Genomic DNA, 26,065 nt, shown 5'->3' on the forward strand with positions numbered 1-26,065 from the left:
TCACTCAGTTGATAGACAGTAGTTATAAAAGTAAGGTCACAAAATTATTAATCAAACGTGTTTGTAACATTTTATTCTTACTTGTGGAGATGTCACACTAGTGCATGGCTAATTCACAAACATAGTTATGAAAACTAAGCAATCACACGTGTATACAAATTTATTTCATTATAAGGACATCATTTTGATGCCTGACTGAATGGAGATGTTTGTTTCAAGTTGTAAATCCTGTTCAACAGAACACAGAAAGAACTATCAAACTGTCAGAATAATTAATGACTGACTATTAATTACCTCGTATACACTAACAAGTCTGATATCAAGTTTAAAGTAAATTATGAGATGAGGTCTGAGTAGCTGTCTAGAAAATTAACAGACTGTTAAGCTGTGAATAGTAATGAGTTCATAAAAATCTTAAAGTGTGAGACAAGTGATGACCTAAGGTCAGAATAAAGGGAACTTTCACACTCAAGAGAATCTGAGAATTGTACATATCAGTGATGTTGAACTATTGTTGTCATGATAACAAGAGCTTTTGTGCATCATCTTTTACCTGAGTTTTGATTGTTAAGTGACTGACAGTCATGTTCTGCATACCTACAAGAAAGACAAATTCTGCATAAGAGCTGGATAGATCTTAGTGGCAGAGATATGAATTAAATACATATTGGACAGTTCTATAAGCTGTCCAACCTGCACCAGAAAGAGTTATCATCCAGCCACACCCTCAAATCTTAGCTACCAGGCAAGTACAGTTTTACTTGTCACAGTTTTTACGTCTAGGTAAAAGTTCTTTTTAACTATTTAAAGGTAGAAAGGTTAGAAAAGTTTAATGGTGACAAAGTTTTTGTAGTAAGTAAAGTTCTTTTCTATATTAATAAATGCTGCATGGTATTAATTTAAAAAGCCTCTAACTCATTTCTTATTCTCATATAAATGTCCTTCAGTTGGCTACTAATAAACCTTGATATTTTTAAAAATAAATAAATGTCTGTTCATTAGTGCCCATTACAGGTTAAATTTTTGGTATTTGGTATTCCATCAGAGCAGAATCTCATGTGTTCCTGTGTGAAACAGTTTGGTCCGAGATGCCTGGGAATCACGTCTACAACTTTCAAAAGTGACAAAACTGAAGGCAGCTAGATAGTAGCTTCATGTAACTCTTTAAATTGATTTTATAACATAGCTGAAACATGTTTAAAAGCATCACAGCTCAAACCACAAATCTCTGACCTATAACTAAACACTAAGTCACAACTGATCCTTAGTTATATTAAATGAAGAATGACTTAATTAAAATGAGAAGTATTATAAAAATATTATAGTAACATTACAGAGCTAACACTAGTCTTAGTTTAATTACTTAAAGAACTCAGTCAACTCTGAGAAACTAACATGTAAATGTAGAAATATATGCATAAGCAAAACTAGAAGAAATTCAAAATACCTAATAAAGAAATGTTAGAAAATTTAACACAAAGATCTCACCTTTACCTGAACACATATTGAAATGAAAGATTTGATTCAGTAGGGGAAGAAAACTGTTGTTTTAGTACAAACATCAATAACACATGTAACAACATTTTTACTTTTATTGTTCCTAGACAGAAAGTGTTATTTCCCAATTGCTTATGCTTAAGGTAAATGGAAAAGACCTGTTTTAACTTCAAACTTTGCTTTTGTGACCTGGAAGCATATAATGAAAACATGATGGGAGACTATAATTATGGGCTGATACGTGAAGGTGATTTACATTACAGTCGCGAATCTCGAAAAACTACTCACTTCTAAACAGTTTTGCTCATTTCTGTATAACGTTAGTATAAATACATGTAAATCTTGAATAATATGTTGTGTTATTCAGGCCTTATGTAAATGAAAATGTACAAATTTGCCCGTTTTACAAAGAAAATAGGTTAATTTCTAAATTTCATTATCCAGGTCACAGAAGCAAAGTTTGAAAGGAATAATGGCTATTTTCTGTACTTTTACAACATAAGCAACTAAGAAATAACGCATACTATCCAGAAACAAAATCTGTGTTACATAGTGTAATGATAATATTTGTGAATCTAGTCATATAATCAAGTGTAATGAAAGTAATTTTAAAGTATTAAATAAGGATATAGGACCAGAGGAAAATATTGTTAATAAATAGCATGAAATTCTTTAAACTAATTGTAAGTAAATTTTATCATACAATTTCTGAAATTGTATACAGGTCTTAACTTGTACAAAGTTAACTCGATGACGAGGCAGTAAAACTTCAAAACATAGTGTATAAGACTGGTTCCAGTCTCACAGTATTTTGTCTTTGTACAGTAAAATGTTCTTGTATTTTGAGATGGGGACTGTCTCATTTCACATATTTATTGCATACTGTTAAACACAGTCTTCATTTGCTTCATACATCTCAATAAAACAGTATGGTAAATTGAGTAAAAATTGTGTTCAAACATGTGTACTTTAACAGTTTGTGCTGAATATCTTAAAAGTTATGTGAAAAATAAATTCAAATACAATTTGTTCAAAATTTGCATTTGCATATGTTTTGAAAAATTATGTAATGAGCTAAATAAATACAATGCAAATATCAAAGAAACGAAAAGGGAAAAAGCTAGAAATATTTTATTTGGTAATTCATCATGTAAGCCAACTAGTTTTCTATTTTCTAGAGGAACTCATGTTCCAACTTAGCTGAAGTATCAGATTATGTTTTAAAATGCCATACATTCATAAATTGATTTGAAATATTTCTTTCAGTTAAAATGGAAACCATGTTCTTTGATGGATAGTTTAGGCAAATATTCATGATGAAACTTTGTAAAATGGACAGCAACTGAATGTTGTGGAGACACAAGTGTAGAAGATGAAAGAGAAAAGGCAGAAGAATTTCGGAACATCATCCTTCACACTTGTGTCTCCACATCATGCAGTTGCTGTTCATTCTACAAAGTTTCATCATGATATCATGTTTTTACCAGCGTTATAGACTTCTTAACTGACTCATGCTGTCTCTAAAGTATTTAGTACATAAGAACTTATCATCTTGCATATTTCAGTCTGTATTTTAATATTTTCTTAATGGAATTATATTAATGAAAAACTGATTTTTTCCCACATTTTCTTGTGTTTTATCAGCATTATTTTTTTTGCGCACTTCTGATGTTCTTTACTAAATATTTCAATTGAAACGTTTTCACAAATATTTTTGAATTATTGCAAAAAAATGTCTACATATTCTCCTATTTTTACACAGTTGGTTCTGGTTTCCTTTCTTCAGTGTTACCATCAGATGGTTCACTCTCTGTAGGACAACTGAGATCCAAAAACCTATGGAAAAACAAACTATTTTACAGAGCCTTAAGATGTTTGTTTTGCTAACCAAATGTTCTTCATATAATATCCTGACCTCAATAAGGTTTAAAGCACCCTTCTCCAAACATCTCATTTAATTAAAGTAACTGGTGGTTCACAGAATTATAGAACTTATAGAAATATTCATTAATGAGTCATTCCACAAAACATAAACAATAAGCTATGAAAATATCACATTGTGTTAACAAGACGATTAAATTGTTTTACTACTCGTGTTAATGGAGCATTTTGTGGCAAATTCATATAAAATGTGAAAACATTCTGTCACAACTGATTACACAAATGTGGCATATGGCACTGAACTCTTTCTCAGAACTGATTACACAAATGTGGCATATGGCACTGAACTCTTTCTCAGAACTGATTACACAAATGTGGCATATGTCACTGAACTCTTTCTCAGAACTGATTAATAAAGCACTAACATAACACTACATTCATTCAAATCTGACTAAAGTATATAACTCAAGACCTAAAACAATAATTGTGTTTTAAACATTTACTGCATATTTGATTAGATTTTCAGATTAACTTTTATTTAATATTGGAACAGAATTTAAAATATCTTTATAAAAGTTAGCCATTAATAAAAAGATTCACATTTTATAAAATCAAAAAATAATAATAATTGGTGTAGCTTTCTTAAGATCAGAAGAAGGTTTAACTTATTAAAAATGACTTCTTCCAGCCTAAACAAAAACTTTATGTTAAATAACCCCGATTACAATAATTGTGTTAAGTGTACAAAAACATACAACTTGTGCCACAAGAAAACCAAATACATTCCAACACTAATGAAGTGTTGTAATTAGTTTTTTTTTAATGCTGTATTCTACAGGTTAACACATTCTCACATTGGTTGTAGTATGTCTTCTAATGGGACAACAGGCCATGCTACCATGGGTTTGGTTGAGAACAGTGAAGTACCTTCTTCTGGTTCTAATCCACATATTTTATCACTGTAGATGAAGTTAAGCATTGTATCTTCCACCTTGACACCAACTGTAGGGCTCTTTTCTTCACCTGTACTATCTGAAAAGTATGTAATTAATCAGATAATAATTAGAGAAACATCATGTTTACACCTTATCTTACAAGTCATGTGAAACAAATAACTTATCAAATGTTTCATTTAACCCACAACAATACTGATTAACAAAAAGATACATTTACTTTAGAAAATAAATTATTTTTTGAAACAGACATACACACAAACACATTTCTTTTTTATAAAATTCAAACTGGTTTGCAAAAATGTCAGTGGATCTTAAACAAGTTCATTAATATTCTGTTAATTCTCTTCAGTAACAAGATATCTAAGACAACTTAATATCTATTTAATGTTACCTTCAAATTAGAGTAGGCTATGTACTTTTAATGAAACTAAACATCAAGCCAGCAATCAGTGTAGCTAATTAAACATACTCTTCTCATATTCAACTGTTTCATCAGCTGCTTACTTGCCCTATTAACAACATTTTCGGCCATAATCCCAATAATATGTTACAAGGTTCAACCAGCTAAGTAAATTTATATTAGTCCCAGAACAATACAAATCAATCTTTGTAACAAAACTATTATGATAAATAATAAATTGAAATAAAAACTAATGACACTTGTTATATCTACTTTTCTATATACAATAATGGGAATGAAAGTAACAATTATAATTTATATATTTGTAACTTACACAAACCTCGAGTGTCACCATGAATTTCAATGAAAGTAACAATTATAATTTATATATTTGTAACTTACACAAACCTCGAGTGTCGCCATGACTTTCAATGAAAGTAACAATTATAATTTATATATTTGTAACTTACACAAACCTCGAGTGTCACCATGACTTTCAATGAAAGTAACAATTATAATTTATATATTTGTAACTTACACAAACCTCGAGTGTCACCATGACTTTCAATGAAAGTAACAATTATAATTTATATATTTGTAACTTACACAAATCTCGAGTGTCACCATGACTTTCAATGAAAGTAACAATTATAATTTATATATTTGTAACTTACACAAACCTCGAGTGTCACCATGACTTTCAATGAAAGTAACAATTATAATTTATATATTTGTAACTTACACAAACCTCGAGTGTCGCCATGACTTTCAATGAAAGTAACAATTATAATTTATATATTTGTAACTTACACAAACCTCGAGTGTCACCATGACTTTCAATGAAAGTAACAATTATAATTTATATATTTGTAACTTACACAAATCTCGAGTGTCACCATGACTTTCAATGAAAGTAACAATTATAATTTATATATTTGTAACTTACACAAACCTTGAGTGTCACCATGACTTTCAATGAAAGTAACAATTATAATTTATATATTTGTAACTTACACAAACCTTGAGTGTCACCATGACTTTCAATGAAAGTAACAATTATAATTTATATATTTGTAACTTACAAAAACCTCGAGTGTCGCCATGACTTTCAATGAAAGTAACAATTATAATTTATATACTTGTAACTTACACAAACCTTGAGTGTCGCCATGACTTTCAATGAAAGTAACAATTATAATTTATATATTTGTAACTTACACAAACCTTGAGTGTCGCCATGACTTTCAATGAAAGTAACAATTATAATTTATATATTTGTAACTTACACAAACCTTGAGTGTCGCCATGACTTTCAATGAAAGTAACAATTATAATTTATATATTTGTAACTTACACAAACCTTGAGTGTCACCATGACTTTCAATGAAAGTAACAATTATAATTTATATATTTGTAACTTACACAAACCTTGAGTGTCACCATGACTTTCAATGAAAGTAACAATTATAATTTATATATTTGTAACTTACACAAACCTTGAGTGTCACCATGACTTTCAATGAAAGTAACAATTATAATTTATATATTTGTAACTTACACAAACCTTGAGTGTCGCCATGACTTTCAATGAAAGTAACAATTATAATTTATATATTTGTAACTTACACAAACCTTGAGTGTCACCATGACTTTCAATGAAAGTAACAATTATAATTTATATATTTGTAACTTACACAAACCTTGAGTGTCACCATGACTTTCAATGAAAGTAACAATTATAATTTATATATTTGTAACTTACACAAACCTTGAGTGTCACCATGACTTTCAATGAAAGTAACAATTATAATTTATATATTTGTAACTTACACAAACCTTGAGTATCGCCATGACTTTCAATGCCTAGTACTTCTTCTACACTATGGGACTGGAGACTTTTCGTAAATTCATCCCACTCAGAAAAACCTGGAGTCTAATTTAAAGACAGAACAAAACTGAAACTTGTAACAGGATTCTACAATTAAGACATTTCACAGAAAGTTTAAAAAATTATGTTTATTAGAAGAAAAAAAAAGTTAAAAGGACATTTTGATGTAATATATGAAATACTAAACAATGGTTAATAAAACAGATTAGTCACCACCTATTTCATTCAAAAACAATTATATTTTAATATCATAATGAATTTGGTTTTAAAAACCTCTGAATAATAACTAAAGTTAAAACACACACATTAGTTTTACACTCATTCCAGTCTTTTAAACTCCACTTAATTGTCTTTGGCAGTTTGTTAACGACACTCTTCGCTTACGTCGATGCACTCTCTGTCAGTTACTGCATATAAGCATCTCATTCAGATAATGTTATCACTTTTTCAAGATTAATACCATCCCAGTCTCTAACACCAGCTCTTAGTGGGGAGGATTTGGTTTTGTTTTGAACTTTGTTGCCAAAGCTACATGAGGGCTATCTGCACTAGCCATTCCTAATTTAGTAGTGTAAGACTAGAGGGAAGGCAGCTAGTCATCACCATCCACTGACAACTCTTGGGCTATTCATTTACCAATGAATAGTGTGATTGACTGCACATTATAATGCCCCCACAGCCGAAAAGGTGAGCACGTTTGGGATAACGGGGATTTGAACCCATTATCTTCAGTCCATGAGTCGAGTGCCGTAACCACATGATCATGCCGGGCCCAGAGGGTAAGGAAGGGTGGGAGATTGTGAAAGGAAGTTCTTATTTAAGCATCAAGAGTCTCACAAACAGTGAAACTTTTCAGTGTTACTGGAGTGGAGAACTGGGAACCAACAAAAGAACCAAAATGTTCTTTCTCTTTCCTTCCTCCAAATTAGCACAAAAATGAGTGAAGTTTTTGCAATGGCTTTAGTACAACAGAAAAGTAGTTTAAGAGCATGTAGAAACGGGCTATCATTATTCACAGTACGTATGGATGGGCCTACATAAAAAATAGTCACCTCATTCATGCTATTACTCTGTGATGCTAAAGTTGATTTATAGCCTTATTTGAGAACCTAACTACATTATCAAGCATTTCACAGTTTCAAAAAAACAGTAATGTTATTCTGTTCTTCTACCACATGTATCCTTACAGGGAAATAATTAAAAGAAAAACTATTACTTGGCAGTGTGTTTAGTTTATGAATGTGTTATTTCCATGTTTCATAAAAAACAGTTTCATTTCTAGACACTGGATAACAACACAAACCGTTCTTACATAACAACCATTTGTAACTTTTCATTGCACAAACATGATATCTGCCAAAACAATTTCTGTAAAAATAGAGAAAGAAAAAAAGAATAATCCAAATTAATATTAAAGGTATCGAAGAGTCCAAATATTTACACAACATACAAATCTGTATACATATTATTGAAATTTGAGTTTTAAAATATAAGTTTCTTAATAATCAAACATTATATAGCAATCTATATGACAGCTGTGTGGATATGCATGGCATTATACTTCATGGTTTGGGATGCATCTGACATGTTCCCTATTATTTGGCATGACCCTAATATGTGGTGGAGTCAATTATATGTGCATGGAGTAAAGTTATTAGGCATGGATTCTGTAACTATCCCCTTAATATCAATCCAGCTCTCCAAGGTATTTGTACCATGCTGGAGAAATCATTCCAGCTTCACTGGCTTCTAATGTAATTCAAAATTAGAGGAATGATTATCATATTAACAATATATATTACAATTGAATTATAGAAATAAAACAAATGCTCACTTATCTTCCTATTTAAAATAAATTGTTAAAAAAAAAAAGAAGAGAAATGAGTTATAAAATATGTTTTTGCAATAATTAAGTATGATGTAAGGATACCAATGTCAAACAAGTACAAAACAAGGTTAGGATAAACACATAAAAGTAAGTACAGAGTCAATCTTACAAGATCATGGTTATTAGCTACTGTAAGATTGTATAGAATTGTCCAGTTTAAATGCTTTTATTCAAACCTGAATTCAAGCAACTGACAGGAATTCAACATTCAACTGTAAATATATATTATTCTTGGAATGATTTGGCTGGTAACATAGGAAATGTTTTATATGGTTCTGTGTTTCCATGTTTCTATATTTTTATCACTGCTATTACTAACTCAGATATTTTTTTTAAATATTTTTTATTACTTGTTAATTTTACATCAGTGGTGGAAATGTTTTTGAAACTCTGATAAAAACATGGTTTGCAAAGTTTTCTATGAAATGTAAAATTTTACTGGATTCAATGGAAGAAAGTCTTGCCTTACTAGTCTGTTGACATTATTATTATTTGCAAGGTATGGATTTGGTGTATCCAGAATTTCAGAAAGCATTTAACAGTTTGTACATGAAAAGCTTGTTAAAAATAAAACAATAAACTCTTTTGGTGTGGGAGGCAAACTGACTCATTGGATGGAAAAAAAGCAGAGGATTGTTGTAAATGGAGTTCAATCAAACTGGATTAACGTAGCAAGTGGAATACTTCTGTATGCCGCGTGAAACAAGTTCAATCAAACTGGATTAACGTAGCAAGTGGAATACTTCTGTATGCAGCGTGAAACAATTTTGCTCATCATCAGTGGCACAGATGAAGAAATGGTCAATGAATTACTTAAATTTGCTTATGATATTAGGGCTTTGGGTGGTCAGGTCAAGTCAGAATAATAATAGTAAGGGGTGGTTATTGCTGGGAATTGCAAGGGACTCCCTTGATGGGCCAAAAAAATGATACAAAGTTACAATATCATCAAATTACATTATTTCAAAAACATACAATATATTTTATCAAGAAGGTTTCAACAGATATAAATGTGTTTCTATGAAACTACTTTTTTAATATAAAAATTAAGAAAATATGAAAAGCTGAAAGTAATACCTTTATAACACTATGTAACAAAATTTTTACTTTTTCTTGTTCCTGGACAGAAAGTGTTATTTCCCAATTGCTTATGCTTAAAGTAAATGGAAAAGACCTATTTTTCTCTTCAAACTTTGCTTTTGTGGCCTGAGAGCATGTAACGAAAACACGATGTGAGACTATATTTTGGGGCTGATACACGAAAGTGATTTACATTACAGTCACAAATCTCGAAAAACTACTCACTTCTAAACAGTTTTGCTCATTTCTGTATAACTTTAGTATAAATACATGTAAATCTTGATTCATATGTTGTTTTATTCAGACCTTATGTAAATGAAAATGTGCAAATTTGCCTGTTGTTATACAGAAAATAGGTTAATTTCTAAATTTCATTATCCAGGTCACAAAAGCAAAGTTTGAAATAAGCAATTAAGAAATAACACAAACTATCCAGGAACAAAATTTGTGTTACATAGTATATTTGAACCAAAGGCACTTGCAATAAAAGAGTTGCTAAGATACTGAAAATTCCTTAAGCCAATAAATAAGACATGTTTACAGAGGTTTTGTTAAGGGTTTGAGAAATTAGAAGCCAATCAAAGGTAATTATCCACACATATAAACAACAGAATCTTGACTTTCTGTCTTAAAACTGTAAGCCAGTTCTTTTTAACCAGTGTTCCAGTTTGTCACTCAAAACCTTTGAAAGAATTCACTAATAGGTAAGAAATACAAATTTTAAATATTTAAGAAAATATTTTACATACAACCATTTTGTTCATCTGTTTTCTAATAGAATCCACAGAATGTTTAGAAAAACAGAACTCCAGTAAAATACATATATACTAAAAGCTGAGTCTTTTCCCAATTTGTATATAACATATAAGCATTCTCAAAATCCTTGTTTGTTCAGTACAAAGAACAAAAGTTACCTACACTGTGTGAACCAATGGGAATTAACCCTCGAATGATCTTACAAATACTAGACTTGAAGCTGAACATTAGCAGGGGATGTTTTCAGGCTTTTGGGAATTTGTTTGAGTGAGACTTATACAAAAGTTAAATTTTAGCATGCAGTACAATTCTGTGACCACTGAAGACAGTTAGTTGTATTCTCTATCAGTATAGAAAACGAGTGAAATCTGGTACACTCCCCAACATACTTACCTGGAATCAGCCAGTTATTCAACCACAATGTATTATAGAAAGATGCTAATTTGACCAAAACGTGAGATTTGTTATTAATGTGTATATCAATAGGCTCAAGCTAAAAGTGAAATGCAAGTCTCTAACATGATTCTCGGTAGCTCTGAATTCTAAAGATAAGCGATGCATTATAAACTAATTAGGTTTTGACTTAACATTATTTTAAACCTATAAGCACAATGAGGCTACATGTCAAAAGCTATACTTATTTCTATTGTAATCAGTAATAGTCACTACTGGTACAAAGAACCTGTTGAATTATTTCTTATACATATTTCTCATTATCTTCTTTTTCAGTTTTCGCGTTTAATGATTTCACATATTATTTGATATAACTAAGTTTTTTATACGTCAGTATTTTTTTAAATACTGAAACAGTACTTTATTAGAATTTATATTTGAACCAAGGCATGTGAACCTGCTAGACACCAGTTACTCAACACTTACAGCCGATAAATCACTCATATTTGTTTGTTTACACTGTTACTTTCAGCCTTATTTCATTTGCTTGCTCTTGTAACATTTTCCAAGATAACATAAACAGTTCCAATGAAACAATTCACATAAAATGACACCGATAGGCACTACTTGTGGCTCCCCCTTACGCTTTGCAATTCATTACTAATAGTTGTGTAGTAAATCTAATTTAATATTATTAATTAACTGGCGAGCCTGTAGGCCTATAGTCCAATTTACAGAACAGATTTAATGCTTGAAATATTATCTGCAATCTCTAATTATCCGTGTCATATTTAATAATGTTATAAAATTAACAATAAAACGACTTCAAACATACTAACATGCTATTTATGAACGCTTCTTTCACCCATAAGGCGTGCGACTGGTAATAGCTTGTTTGATTTCATAACAATTTTCAAACAATCGAATTTTATTGTTGTATTTTTAATAGTTTTCAGTGCACACTGGAAGATTTTAAACATTTTGACAATGAAGCTAAGCAAGCTGTTCTAAGCATTTCATAACCAGTGTTTCAGCTAAGCGTTATGTTACGTTTAGGTAGTAGTCTTAACGCTTAAAGTAAACTATAAATAGGATTGCTATTACTGAAGTTGCTCGGCATAGCTAGGTGGTTAAGGCGCTCGATTCCCTGTCACACCAAGCAGGCTCGCCCATTCAGCTGTGAGGACGTTACAACGTTACGATCAATCCCACTAATCGTTGGTAAAAAAAAAAAGCTACACGAGGACTATCTGCGCTAGTCATACCTAATTTAGCAGTGTAAGACTAGAAGGAAGGTAACTAGTTATCACCACCCACAGCCAGCTCTTAGGCTATTCTTTTACCAACGAATAGTTGGACTAACCATAACATTATAACGTCCCCACGGCTGGGAGGGCGAGCATGTTTGGCGCGACTCGAGCGCGAACCCGCGACCCTCAGATTACGAGTCGAGTACTTTAACCACCTGGCCATTCAACAAACTGAACAATTCTTTCCCGTATCTATTGTGTAAAAGCAAAAATTAAAAAGAACGTGCAACTTTTATATTCGCACATAATAGCTCACACACAATACGTTTGGGCATATTGAACAAAATACTTGTTATTTTAATAGTGTGTTTAAGAACTAGGTTATCTTTTAAAGTGATTATACTTATGGGGATTGTGTATAATTTCAAAATTACTTAAGTGATCTCAAAGTTCATACGTTTTTATTACTGTTTTGTTTTGTGACAATGCCTGTTAACTTCAAGACAGTCCCGCAACAACGTTGTGTCGTGGTCTTTATCAGTTTTATTTTATATTAATTCCATTTCCACCTCTAGGTGTGAATGATGTTAGTCATGCGAAATTTAGAAGCCAAATGCGAAAAACTTTTTATATCGATGTCTTGAGTCACATGACAGCATCATAGTTAAAATATATAGAATTAAAACTGACATGTTAACCCTTCTAGAGTGTTATACAGGGGGCGTCTTATAATGGTTAGGTAAACACCACTTTGGCTTAACCTAGTCTTATTTCATGCTATGCTCTGACACACAGTGAAGACGGAAATGATTTACCTACCATAAATTATAAATACATTGGTAACAAGTGAAGTCATTCATAGTAGCGTTGAGCCCCTCGGTGGCATAGCGGTATTTCAGCATACTTATACTGTTAGAAACCGGGTTTTCATACCCATGGTATGCAGAGCACAAGTAAACTTTTATGTAGTGTAATGGATTTACTATTATTTATTTGTTTAAATATCAGCGTTTCTGTAAGTTAAATTTTTATTTAAAATGCAAATAACTGTTGTTGTTAAATGTGTATAGCGAAATTCTTGTCTGTTCACTGAAATTCTAGAATGTAAGCACAGTATACGTGCGTACGAAAGCATTAATTTATTATCAGTATTGTTGTGCAGGCTGAAATTTCTAGAAATTCGTCTCACACTTATAAAACGTAATCAACGCAACGCGACAAGAGACAGTTTATTATATCGTTGGTTTGCTACATTTAGTATATTATAAACCTCAGAAGCTATAAATGTGATAAACGCTTATTAATCGGTAGACCAAAGATACTTGGCCAGGAACGTTTATAGAATTCGAACATTACAAACCATTTAACTTCAACAGATCAACATCGGACATATAACTATTTTTACGAATACATTATATAACTTCAGATGTGAGAAACTGACGTGTGATCAGCGAAGGGCTGGCTAACTCCCCTTGAAGTGAATTGTATCTATATCAACTCGAAATTAATTCACTTATCATGAAATTTCGATAAGATATCATAGGAAGTTCTTAATCAGATAGTAGAATCAGTATTATTTGCAAACTTATAAAACTTTTCTATATAAATTATTATTTGTAATAACTTTTTGTAGTAACGGCTATTATAAATCGTATATTGTTTGTATATTAAAGAATATTTGTGTTAAAAAGGAAAACTATTTGTATCAATTTTATTAACAAATATCATAAAATTGACACATATCAACATTTAATTAACTTCTAAACCTAAATTATCATTTAACTCAATTTTATGCTATTTCAAATTGTAAAAACGCAGCATAATAAATTGGGAGTTCGTCTGGAACCTCAATCAGAGAAAAAAATTGTTCTAAATTCAAATCATAACTCAATTTATATGTATCAGTGCCAACAACATTTGTTAAGTCTAAAAGATATTATTTATATTTAAGCATTATCACGTGCTATGTAATTTTATTATCATAAGGTTATTTTTATTGATTGTGTTATATACTGTTATGATTATTGAAGTTATATAATTGTTTGGCAATGCGTTATACTTAATGTATTGTTCGCAATGTATATGTATAATATCTTAATTAAAAAACTGTCTAACGCCATTTCTAGTTCTCTAAGAAGAAAAGTGTAACGAACTTACCATTATATATTTATTTTTAAAATCGATGTTTGTTTTAGTTTAATATATATTTAGAAATGCATACACATGATATTGTTAAACGTATGCTGCGAAAGCCCTACCTATCCCTTGGACGTTAGTATTTCTACGAGGACATTAGTTATTTTCGTCGGTAAAAAAAATTCACTTGTGAAAATGCTACATTCTTTCCCGCTAAGAGAAGTGTACCTGTGTGTCAACGTAGAATTAATTCGCTCCTTGTGAGCCGTCGATAAAATATTCATTTCCAGACCAAATAGAAGTCCGAGTATTGTTTGTGATGTTGGAAAAACTTATGTATATAAATCATTATTTGCAATAACCGTCAGAGTATATTTTATTGTTGTTTATATATTAAAATATATTCGTGTTAAGAAAGAAAATCGTGTGTATCAATTTTGTTGGTAAATATAATAAATTTAATACATATTAACAGTTAGTTAACTTCTAAATTCAAAATATAATATCCATCTATCTGAAATCGTAATACGTTAACATACGTTAAAAACAAATCAAAGACTCGTCCGAGATAAATTATAATAAGTAACACAGTGACAAAAATTACTTTCGTAGTAGGCTGTATGTGTAGAACACTATTCACCTTAAACATGTTTAAATGAACTGTTTTGTCAAGTTATATTATAAAGTAAAAATAATGAAAGTGTAAGTTTTAATTAATGCATAATGTCGTCCTTTATAGGACATAAATTAGTGTTAAGTGTCCTTTATAGGACTGTTTAAATGGTCAGGAAATATAGTTAACTAATGATTTAGTTTTTAAAACCGATTGCATGAAATATAGTAACGTCGAGACTTTTCAGGACGATTTAAACAGGTAGAAAGATTAATTACCTAATGAATTAGTGTTTTATTTCTATTAAATTATATTGATGTTTAAATATATTATTTTGTCCTCCTATAAAGTTTTAAGTTGGTTTAAATGTATTTTATATTATTATATCCACTTTATGTATTTTATATTATTAAATCCCTCTTTATTTATTTGCTATATTATATTCCCTTTTATTTATTTGATATTACTGTGTCCCATTTTATTTATTTGATATTATTATGTATGTTTGTCTGTTTTTTAATTTCGCACAAAGCTACTCGAGGGCGATCTGTCCTAGCCGTCCCTAATTTAGCAGTGTAAGACTAGAGGGAAGGCAGCTAGTCATCACCACCCACCGCCAACTCTTGGGCTACTCTTTTACCAACGAATAGTGGGATTAACCGTAAATTATATCTCCCCCACGGTTGGGAGAGCGAGTATGTTTAGCGCGACGCGGGCGTGAACCCGCGCCTCTCGGATTACGAGTCGCACGCCTTACGCGCTTGGCCATGCCAGGCCCACTTTATATTTAAAACCACTTTATGATATATAGAGACATTAAAACAATGTTATTAAACATTAACAAATTTCCTTGTCCAGTTGTCATTGGTTACCAACCTTCCTCAAAAAGTGTTCAGTACCAATACATCTCTTTAAAACTTGTTTAGCCCCCCAGTGGCTCAGCGGTATGTCTGCGGACTTACACGCTAAAATCCGGGTTTCGATACCCGTGGTGGGCAGAGCACAGATAGCCCATTGTGTAGCTTTGTGCTTAATTCAAAACAACAACAACAAAACTTATTTATTCAAATTCTCTCATATTTTTACCCATTTTTTTCCATCAGTAAGTTCTTGTCTCAAGTACGTATTACATTTCTCTGTTTTATTCAACCAGTTTGAAATATTTCACACACTATACTCTCGTTACCTTTAAACAAACCCAAGTATTTATCTTATTGTCTTTAAATATCTTTTCATCTACTTGATATGTAATTAGTAATCCCAGTATCATGATTTTCTATCTTTATCTGGAATACTTTGTTAATTATCATTTCAATAATTACTTTCTTAGTTATGTTTCCCTTCTACCCTCATCTGACACATTTTACGATCCATAATGGCTTCAAAGGTTCTCATCTCCAAGTCTCACAGTGATCTATTCCTTTTACAATAACTTTAAAACAATATCGAACTTCCCACATCTTTGATATATCCAGTATATATGTGGGTATCTTCTATATAATGTTTACTGTTACATCCGTTCTTCCATCAACCAAACATAATATGGTGTATGTCGGTCTAAGCCCAATAAACCCATTATATTTTTATATTAATCACTTTATTTTTATTATTCTATTCCATAACCCATGGCATAACTTATGAAGCTGTTAAACCAGCTTAACCATTTTGACATAGCTTATATATGTTAGCCACAATTCAAAAGACTGTAACTGTTTGTTACATATCTCGGTATGTGTTTGCTTTGTTCTTAATATTAAAATAATATTCCAAACACTTCTATTATCTCCCATTTATATTTGTTGAGCTTTCCAAAACATGAGCTCTCATTTATTTTCAATACATTTTTCAAGTACTTTTATTTGGTCGATTAGTTTTACTTTAGCACAAGTCTCAACACTGGGCTAGGTGTGTTGTGCTCACCACGAGTATCACAAACCAACTTATTTGTTGAAAACTTTCAGTCACCGTGATGACGTCAGCTACATTTGGAACTGAAGATATCAGTAAACCAGCAACGTGTGTTTAGATGTGTTATATATACATGATATTCATGGTTATCTTAGAACTGAAGTTAATAGTAAACCAACAACGTGTGTTTAAATGTGTTTACATATACATGGTATTCATAGTTACCTTAGAACTGAAGTTAATAGCATAGCAACAACGTGTGTTTATATGTGTTTATATACACATGATAATCGTGGTTACCTTTGAACTGAAGTTAATAGTAAAGCAACAATGTATATTTAGATGTGTTTACATATACGTCGTATTCATGGTTACCTTAGAACGGAAATTAATAGTAAACTAACACCGTGTGTTTAGATGTGTTTTATGCATATACATGATATTCATGGTTACGTTGGAACTGAGGCTTACAATAAACTAATAACGTGTGTTTAGATGTGTTATATATACATGATATTCATGGTTATCTTACAACTGAGGTTTATGCATGTTTCCACATGTACAATTAACAAATGTTTTTCTCGAAACATGGGTGTTTAAATAACAATGATCGAGGAACGTTTAATATATTCAATAATGAAAGTGTTGCTAATAATAATTTTTTTTATTTTAAATTACTGTGTTTATTGATGTCCACATCATAAATGTGATTAACAGGTTTTATTGTTTTAACAAAACTTGAGTAATACAAGTGTGCCTGACATATCTGAAAGTTGTGACAAGAGATATAATTATCTTAGGAGACGGGACGAACTCACATTGAAATGTAGGAAATGATGGAGGACGAAATTAAAAAACAAATTCCTCCAAGTGTATTTTCAGGAAACCAAACAAAACTTCTTGAAAATAATGGATAAGGTAACATGACAATCAATGTAAAATTGGGCAACAAATCTTATGTTTCTCATGAGGCCTGACCCATATCATTCATGCAGTACGACTTAACCCACTTTACTTATGGAGTGCAATCTGGCTCACTTCTTTATTATGTAAACATGTCCTTGAGTTTCATTTTATCAAGTGTTAAAGTAAAATGAAAGTTAGTCCCTAGAACAAATCGTATCGTTTGTCCAAGTTTGAAGAGAACAAAGTTTCTATCTGTGAACAGAAATTCTATGTAAAGTTAATTACCGTTATTACTAAAATTCACATATCTTCAAAATTTGTCTGACCAATTTTCTATTACCAATGTTATTAAAATGTCATTTATCTTCCATTTTTTCACTCACCAGTTCTCTACTACTAATGTTATTAAAATGTCATATATCTTCCATTTCTTTTCTCACCAGTTAAGTTCTCTGTATCCACGTATCATCGTATTTTGTTTGTTTTAGTCCTGAAGAAACGTTAGCTCATAATTTTGCTGATGTTTATTAATAACTTTTGACACACCAGTGATGCATGTCTTATTCAACGCCTGTCAAATGTGTTTTGATATGATTTAAAATAATAAATAGTGAAAAGTAAATTCAAATGAGCATGACAGCATGCAGTGAACACCTGCAGGTGTAATGTAATAATATTCAACGTTCACACGAAATCACTGATAAATGAACTAGTGTATCAAATGAGTCACAGAAACTATGATTTAGTTATCAAGCGTAACTCTTTCATTACCTCGATTACAGATAAACTTCCCCTAGTGCTAGGCCTATTTGTAGATTCACACACACACACACAGAACTATAATAAAGTATTTTAATACTGAATGACTTATGTAATGCTGGTAAACTTTGTGAAGTTTTAAAGAATGCCTTTCCTAAATGCATTGTAAAGTGCTTTGGATAGTTTAAATAATACGTTCAAGTTATTACACCACATACTTTATGACTCTCGTATCCATCACAAGTTACGTCATGTGGTTCTATCTAATAATAACACATCCGGTGTTCCCAGCTGGTTCATCGTTAAGCTTACGGATTTACAACACTAAAATCAGGGGTTCGATTCCTTCTCGGTAGACTCAGTAAACAGCGTGATGTTGGTTTGTTAGAAGAAAACACACACCCCCATCCAGTAAATGTTAAAATTAGAATATGCCATGGCATTCTTGTGCCTGATTGGTTCTAATATCTCACATATTTAATTATGTGTAATATAAGTTAAATTCTCAATGATGTAGATGTGTGCGACATTCAGCACAAACTAATCAAATACTAAATGATATCGTTTACCCAGATTTTGCCCTCTGGTGAGTAAGCGGTAAATTACAATGTTAAATCTGTGAAGACGAGAAATCCAGTTGAAGTAAAAATGTATTATCAAGACGGCTGGTACGGATGTTATCACTTTAATTAAAAACTTCAAGTGAAATAAAGTACAGAACAATGAAGATCAAAACGTTGTTCTGTACTTGATTTTAATTAAAGTTTTAATACCCATACCAGCCGTATTGAGAATACAATGTTAAATCCCATATTCTCTATGGTAGGTTTCTCACCACAAACTAAGTAACAATAAGAGCGTCTGAATCTTTTGTTTGTTTGTTTGGGAATTTCGCACAAAGCTACTCGAGGGCTATCTGTGCTAGCCGTCCCTAATTTAGCAGTGTAAGACTAGAGGGAAGGCAGCTAGTCATCACCACCGACCGCCAACTCTTGGGCTACTCTTTTACCAACGAATAATGGGATTGACCGTCACATTATAACGCCTTCACGGCTGAAAGGGCGAGCATATTTAGTGAGATGTGGAACGAGTTATGTCATACTAAGTGTAGGTTGTAACAAACCTTACTGAATAAACTAATTTAATTAATGTCGTTGCATAGACTGGACTTAGCATTATTTCTACCAAGTAATCCGAAAGAAACCAAACAACGATAGAACACGCTAAAACAATATCTTTGGTTATATATAAATAGTAAGGTTATAAATTATTATTTTTTTTCATATATTTGTAAACTTGAAACAAAACTAAACATTATTTTAGTTCAGATTCAATATTTTCACAAGAAACATTCCAAGTCCTTTGGTTAAAGTATTTGTAAACGGTTTTGTATTTCAAAGTAGTTATTTTCTTCAGTTTTAATTTGTTAACATTTTGAACTTTCCAGCTTGTCTTTCGCATTCGATAACTATTCGATGACAAACAGTTATCCCATGTTAATCAAATGGTGAACGTAATTAGATCTTTAAAAGTTTATTTTAGTTTATCTATGTGATATCGTGTGCTGCCTTCATAAGTTCTACTATATCAAGTTAAAGAACGAACAGAAAAGTTCATTATACCTTTTTGTTAGCAGGCAGATGATATAAAGCTACTGGTTGGTAGATGATGAAACCTATTAGATAAAACTGGCTTCATACATCATAAAAGTGGCTCCACCTGACTATATCATTCACCAAAACGATAAAAATCATTGTTGATTTAACAACAATAAACTGGTAATTTATAAACCTTGTTGCATTGCACAACAATGATTTAATAACTTTATAAAATATGATACACGATACAACAAGAACTTCATTATTTGTAAGAAGTGTTACAACATCCAACCTTCTTCTGGTAACATAAAACATGTTATATCATCCAACAACAATCACGTAATTTATTTTTAAAAAGTTTATTCAAATATTTCTATCAGTTTAGAAAATTAATTTACATTTTCGTCGGGTACAACGGAAAAGATAATATAATAATTCTTTTATATTGGTCTAAATGCTGAAAGTGATTTTATAATAAACAGATGTGATCAAAATTTTTTGAGGATAAGGAGATATAATAACGTCAGAGTAACATTGTGACTGTGTTTGTTTATAGCAGAGTCACATCGGGTTATCTGTTGAGCCCGCCTAGGGAATCGAACCCTAATTTTAGCGTTTTAAATCAATAGACTTACCGCAGTACTAGCGGGGACGTTATGACTGAAACATTCGAAGATAAAATACAGTGTGGTATGGTTGAAAACTGTATTTCTTTTATTATACAACATTATCACGTAAAGACCGTTGTTGTTATAATAGAAATATAATTTTTAAAATCTATTTCTCTTTAGGAAAAGGAATGCCAGGCTTATGTAGACAGATCTACAGAAAACATGGTATGAAATAGGACGTCGCTTAGTCCATGGGTAAATCGTTTCAGATGTTGTTAATCTACTCACATCGTGTGACCCTGAGTGTGAGAATATAGTTTTTATACATTGATATTCATCATAGTCCTGAGTTGGAGAATAAATTTAACATTTTGTTACATATTTTAACAATGAGTTTGAAAATAGAAGTTTTTTAAATCTCAACATTCATGTAGCCCTAAATTTCAGTATGTAGGTTTCGATATGAAAACAACCAGGTAGCCCTGAGTTTTAGAATTCATGTTTTAATATATTGATTTGCAGAGTTGTCTTAGGCTTAAGAATACAGCAATTAATATCTTGAAGCGCAGCGTGGCCCTGGCTTTGAGAATTCAAATTTTAATATTTCCACACTTTAGTATACTTGGCTCCCAGAAAGCTGAGGCAGAAACTAATAACCCGGATGTGAGTGATTAAGACTCCTACTGGTGGCTTTTAGCCTCGTTTCTGGAAAATAGTAGTTTACATTAATTACATAACAATAAGTTCTGTTATACTTTAAAAGAAAAACAATTTAATATGTTATATACTTTATCAAAATTTTGTAGATGTAGTTAACAATCGTATTTTCTAAGCGCCATTAAAGTTTATGAATTTCATTCATGGTCACGTGAGAAAATGAACATTAAAAAAGTTAACTTAAATAAACTGTTATAATTATTTAGTTTATTTAAAGTTTGCATATTTGAGAATTTGACGTAAATTTAGGACAAAGACTAGCTGTATATAACTGTTCCTAGTAGATAGAAAAAAGGAAAGATGGAAATCCACAAATACAGCAGCACGTAGACTATTTTTATATAGTCGAAAAGTGAGACTTGACTATTACTCTTATAGCAAGCTCTTTGGCTCTAAAGTTTAGACATGTTTCTGTGACAACAAGTCATGAAATATGGATCTAGAGATTCACAGCTGAAGCACACTAAAGAACAGACCACATCTATCCTCCTAACTAAGCTAGTTTTGAAAAAATAACAACGTATTATCAACGTACAGTCACAAACTTTTAACAATACAATCAAACAAGCTAGCTGTCTTTAAAACATTTCCGCTCAGTGTTAGGTAAATAAACTTTATCTTACAAAATGTTCATTTCGTGAAACAGGTTTATATTTCAAATGCTGCAGCAGGTGTCTTACTCTGGATCAAACTACTAAAATGTTTCTTCATTTCAGTATATTTTTACCAATCAAATTATTCTACGATTTATCTGAGCCCTAATGGGCCAAAATGTAACATAACACTCATCATCATCAACAAGTTTCAAGAGGTTTGAGCCGGGAGTGGGAAGGGGTGACGTTAACAGAGCTGAGGTAAATGTGTTGTTGAACGTTGTGAATATAAATATATGTGTTTGGACTGTGAATACATAAACATAAAGTTTCTGTTATAAAACCTCGTTTCGCACCTTTGGACCATGAGTGAATTATAAGGGTGACAGTCAGATCCAACTATTCGTTCATACAGGAGTAGCTCAAGAGTTGCCTTCTCTGTAGTCAGTCAGCTCAGAGTTAAGGACTAGTATGAGAAAATATCAGTTTGTGTAGCTTCACTTGACAGTTTAAAAACAAACAAACAAATATCAGAAGCAATGAAATCTCAATATTCACTCAGTTTGAATCTGACACCAGGAGTGATTTCTCACAGTAATATTATCTACTCAGGAGATCAGCCAAGTGAGAAAAGAACTAATGAACATTCATGTTGGCTTTTATGAACCACGCCGTCAAAACTCACGACGGGAACCGATTGGTTTTACTCCTTATAAACTTGTTTTTGTATTCAACGTTTTGGAAAACAAATTAATTATACGCACAACTTAGCTAAACGTATGTTTACGCTGTCCATGACGTAAGTATGATCGAGAAATCTAAACATAAAGAACTTCGTGTTCTCTCCTGTTCAGTCTGTTTAAACAGTCGTTTCTTTGCTGAATAATCAGTTACTATTTTTGTTGTTGCTATTTCTCAGTTGGAATATGAAATGGACTATTGCTTAGAGGAGATAAGTCCAATAACATAACTCAAATATCAAAATACAGTGTTTATAGTAATTTGGTATAAACTTATTTACCACATATTGAATTCAGTTAGTGATGAGAAGATGGTTTAAAAATGTGGTATTAATTATTCAAATGTAGCCGCAAAAATCATTGAAGAGAGCCAACATTATGTAACATTTTGACGTCATTCTTTATTGTAATAGATGATTTTACTTAAAAAATGAATATTTTATTCTGCTTTTAATATTAATTTAAAGTCAGCGTCATCCTAACACTGTGTACTTAAATTTATTAAAAAGATATATTACAGATGAAGATGGATAGGGTAGTAAAAATGGATTAGATGAAGGTGGAGAGTATAATAAATTATAGTGTATATGAAGATGGACAGGGTAGTAAAGGATGGTTTAGATGAGGATGGACAGTGTAGCAAAGGATGGTTCATATGGAGATGGACAGGGTAGTAAAAGATGGTTTATATGGAGATGGACAGAGTAGTAAAGGATGGTTTAGATGAGGATGGGCAGGGTAGTAAAAATTGATTAGATAAAGGTGGACATTGTAATAAATTATAGTTTATATGGAGATGGACAGTGTAATAAATTATAGTTTATATGGAGCTGGACAGGGTAGTAAAGGATGGTTTAAATGAGGATAGACAGGATAGTAAAGGATGATTTAGATGGAGATGGACAGGGTAGTAAAGGATGGTTTAGATGAGGATAGTAAAGGATGGTTTAGATGGAAATGGACATGGTAGTAAAGGATGGTTTAGATGAGGATGTACAAGGTAGTAAAGGATGGTTTAGATGAGGATAGACAGGGTAGTAAAGGATGGTTTATATGGAGATGGACAGAGTAGTAAAGGATGGTTTAGATGAGGATGGGCAGGGTAGTAAAAATTGATTAGATAAAGGTGGACATTGTAATAAATTATAGTTTATATGGAGATGGACAGGGTAGTAAAGGATGGTTTAAATGAGGATAGACAGGATAGTAAAGGATGATTTAGATGGAGATGGACAGGGTAGTAAAGGATGGTTTAGATGAGGATAGTAAAGGATGGTTTAGATGGAAATGGACATGGTAGTAAAGGATGGTTTAGATGAGGATGTACAAGGTAGTAAAGGATGGTTTAGATGAGATATAGAAACAAGGGTAATAAGATGGTTTATATGAGATGGACAGAGTAGTAAGATGGTTTAGATGAGATGAGCAGGAAGTAGTAAAATTTATTAGATAAAAGGTGTGGACATTATAATAAATTATAGTTTATATGGAGATGAACAGTGTAATAAATTATAGTTTATATGGAGATGGACAGGGTAGTAAAGGATGGTTTAAATGAGGATAGACAGGATAGTAAAGGATGATTTAGATGGAGATGTACAGGGTAGTAAAGGATGGTTTAGATGAGGATGTACAGGGTAGTAAAGGATGGTTTAGATGAGGATAGTAAAGGATGGTTTAGATGGAGATGGACAGAGTAGTAAAGGATGGTTTAGATGAGGATGGGCAGGGTAGTAAAATTTGATTAGATAAAGGTGGACATTGTAATAAATTATAGTTTATATGGAGAATGGACAGTATAATAAAATATAGTTTATATGGAGACTGGACAGGAAGTAGTAAGAGATAGTTTAAATGAGATAGAACAGAGATAATAAGAGATGATTTAGATAGAGATAGACAGGAGTAGTAAGAATGGTTTAGATGAGATAATAAAAAGATGGTTTAAATGAGGGAGGTACAGAGTAATAAGAGATAGTTTAGATAAGATAATAAGATGGTTTAGATGAAATAGACATAGTAGTAAGATGATAGTTTAGATGAGATGCACAAGAAGTAGTAAGAATGGTTTAGATGAGAGATAAACAGGGTAATAAGAATGGTTTATATGAGAATGGACAGAGTAGTAAGAATGGATTTAAATGAGAGATGCAGCAGGTAGTAAAAAAAATCAAATAAAGTGAACATTATAATAAAATTATAGTTTTATATAGAGATGGACAGTATAATAAAATATAGATTTATATAAGAGATGGACAGGGTAGTAAAAGGATAGTTTAAATAAGGATGAACAAGAGATAGTAAGAATGAATTTAGATAAGAATGGACAGGGGTAGTAAGAATGGATTTAGATGAGAGATAGCAAGAAAAGAGATGGTTTAGATGAAATAGACATAGTAGTAAGAGATGGTTTAGATGAGAGATGTACAAGGTAGTAAGAATATGGTTTAGATGAGAGATAAACAGGGTAGTAAGAGATGGTTTATATAGAGATGGACAGAGTAGTAAGAATGGTTTAGATGAGATGGGCAGAGGTAGTAAAATGAATTAGAAATAAAGGTGAGACATTATAATAAATTATAGTTTATATAGAGATGAACAGTGTAATAAATATAATTTATATAGAGATGAACAGGAAGTAATAAGATGGTTTAAATAAAGATAAACAAGAGATAGTAAGAATGATTTAGATAGAGATGAACACAAGTAGTAAGATAGTTTAAAATGAAGAGATGTACAGGAAGGTAATAAGAGATGGTTTTAAATAAAGAGATGTACAGGAGTAATAAGATGATTTTAGAATAAAGAATAATAAAGAATGGTTTAGATAGAGAATGACATAGTAGTAAGGATAGTTTAAAATGAGATGTACAAAGTAGTAAGAATGGTTTAGATAGAGATAATAAGAATAGTTTAGATAGAGATGAACATAGTAGTAAGAATGGTTTAGATGAGATGTACAAAGTAATAAAGAATGGTTTAGATGAGATAAACAAGGTAGTAAGGATGGTTTATATGGAGATGGACAGGGTAGTAAAGGATGGTTTGGATGAGGATGGACAGGGTAGTAAAGGATGGTTTATATGGCGATGGACAGGATAGTAAAGGATGGTTTAGATGAGGATGGGCAGAGTAGTAAAGGATGGATTATATGGAGATGGACAGGGTAGTAAAGGATGGTTTGGATGAGGATGGACAGGGTAGTAAAGGATGGTTTATATGACGATGGACAGGGTAGTAAAGGATGGACAGGGTAGTATCATTAGAGTTAGGGTAACGGTACAGAAACTAGTATTAGTATGGTTAACTATTTCCAGTAGTGTTAATACGACGTTTTATGCTGGAGTTAACTTCAGCATGGCTGATTTCAAGATGCGTGTGGATGACGTCAGTAGAGCCAGTGTTGTAAACGTAAATATTGTGAATTGGTCGGTTGTTGCCAAGCCTGAAACTACAGAATGCGCGGTCTGTGCTAGGTTCACCATAGACATTGAA

At 31.7% G+C, this 26,065-nt stretch overlaps 1 protein-coding gene across 6 annotated transcripts; it reads right to left on the reverse strand.

Moving 5' to 3' along the window:
- Positions 1–2,612: 2,612 nt before the first annotated feature.
- Positions 2,613–11,374, reverse strand: LOC143226632 (uncharacterized). Of its 6 annotated transcripts, none has more exons than XM_076457847.1 (4): positions 11,226–11,374; positions 6,571–6,667; positions 4,233–4,410; positions 2,613–3,333 (listed from the first exon to the last, which is right to left on the reverse strand). In XM_076457847.1, exons 1-4 carry the CDS (start codon positions 11,241–11,243, stop codon positions 3,252–3,254), a joined length of 375 nt encoding a protein of 124 aa, XP_076313962.1. In that variant the 5' UTR covers positions 11,244–11,374; the 3' UTR covers positions 2,613–3,251. The 6 variants fall into 6 exon arrangements, with proteins under 6 accessions (XP_076313962.1, XP_076313960.1, XP_076313964.1 ...); XM_076457845.1 differs by having other exon boundaries at positions 6,565–6,667; XM_076457849.1 differs by having other exon boundaries at positions 4,306–4,410; positions 11,220–11,374.
- Positions 11,375–26,065: the final 14,691 nt, after the last annotated feature.

The sequence above is a fragment of the Tachypleus tridentatus genome, chromosome 9 (genome assembly GCF_004210375.1).
Source record: "Tachypleus tridentatus isolate NWPU-2018 chromosome 9, ASM421037v1, whole genome shotgun sequence".
In the NCBI taxonomy this organism is placed as follows: Eukaryota; Metazoa; Arthropoda; class Merostomata; order Xiphosura; family Limulidae; genus Tachypleus; species Tachypleus tridentatus.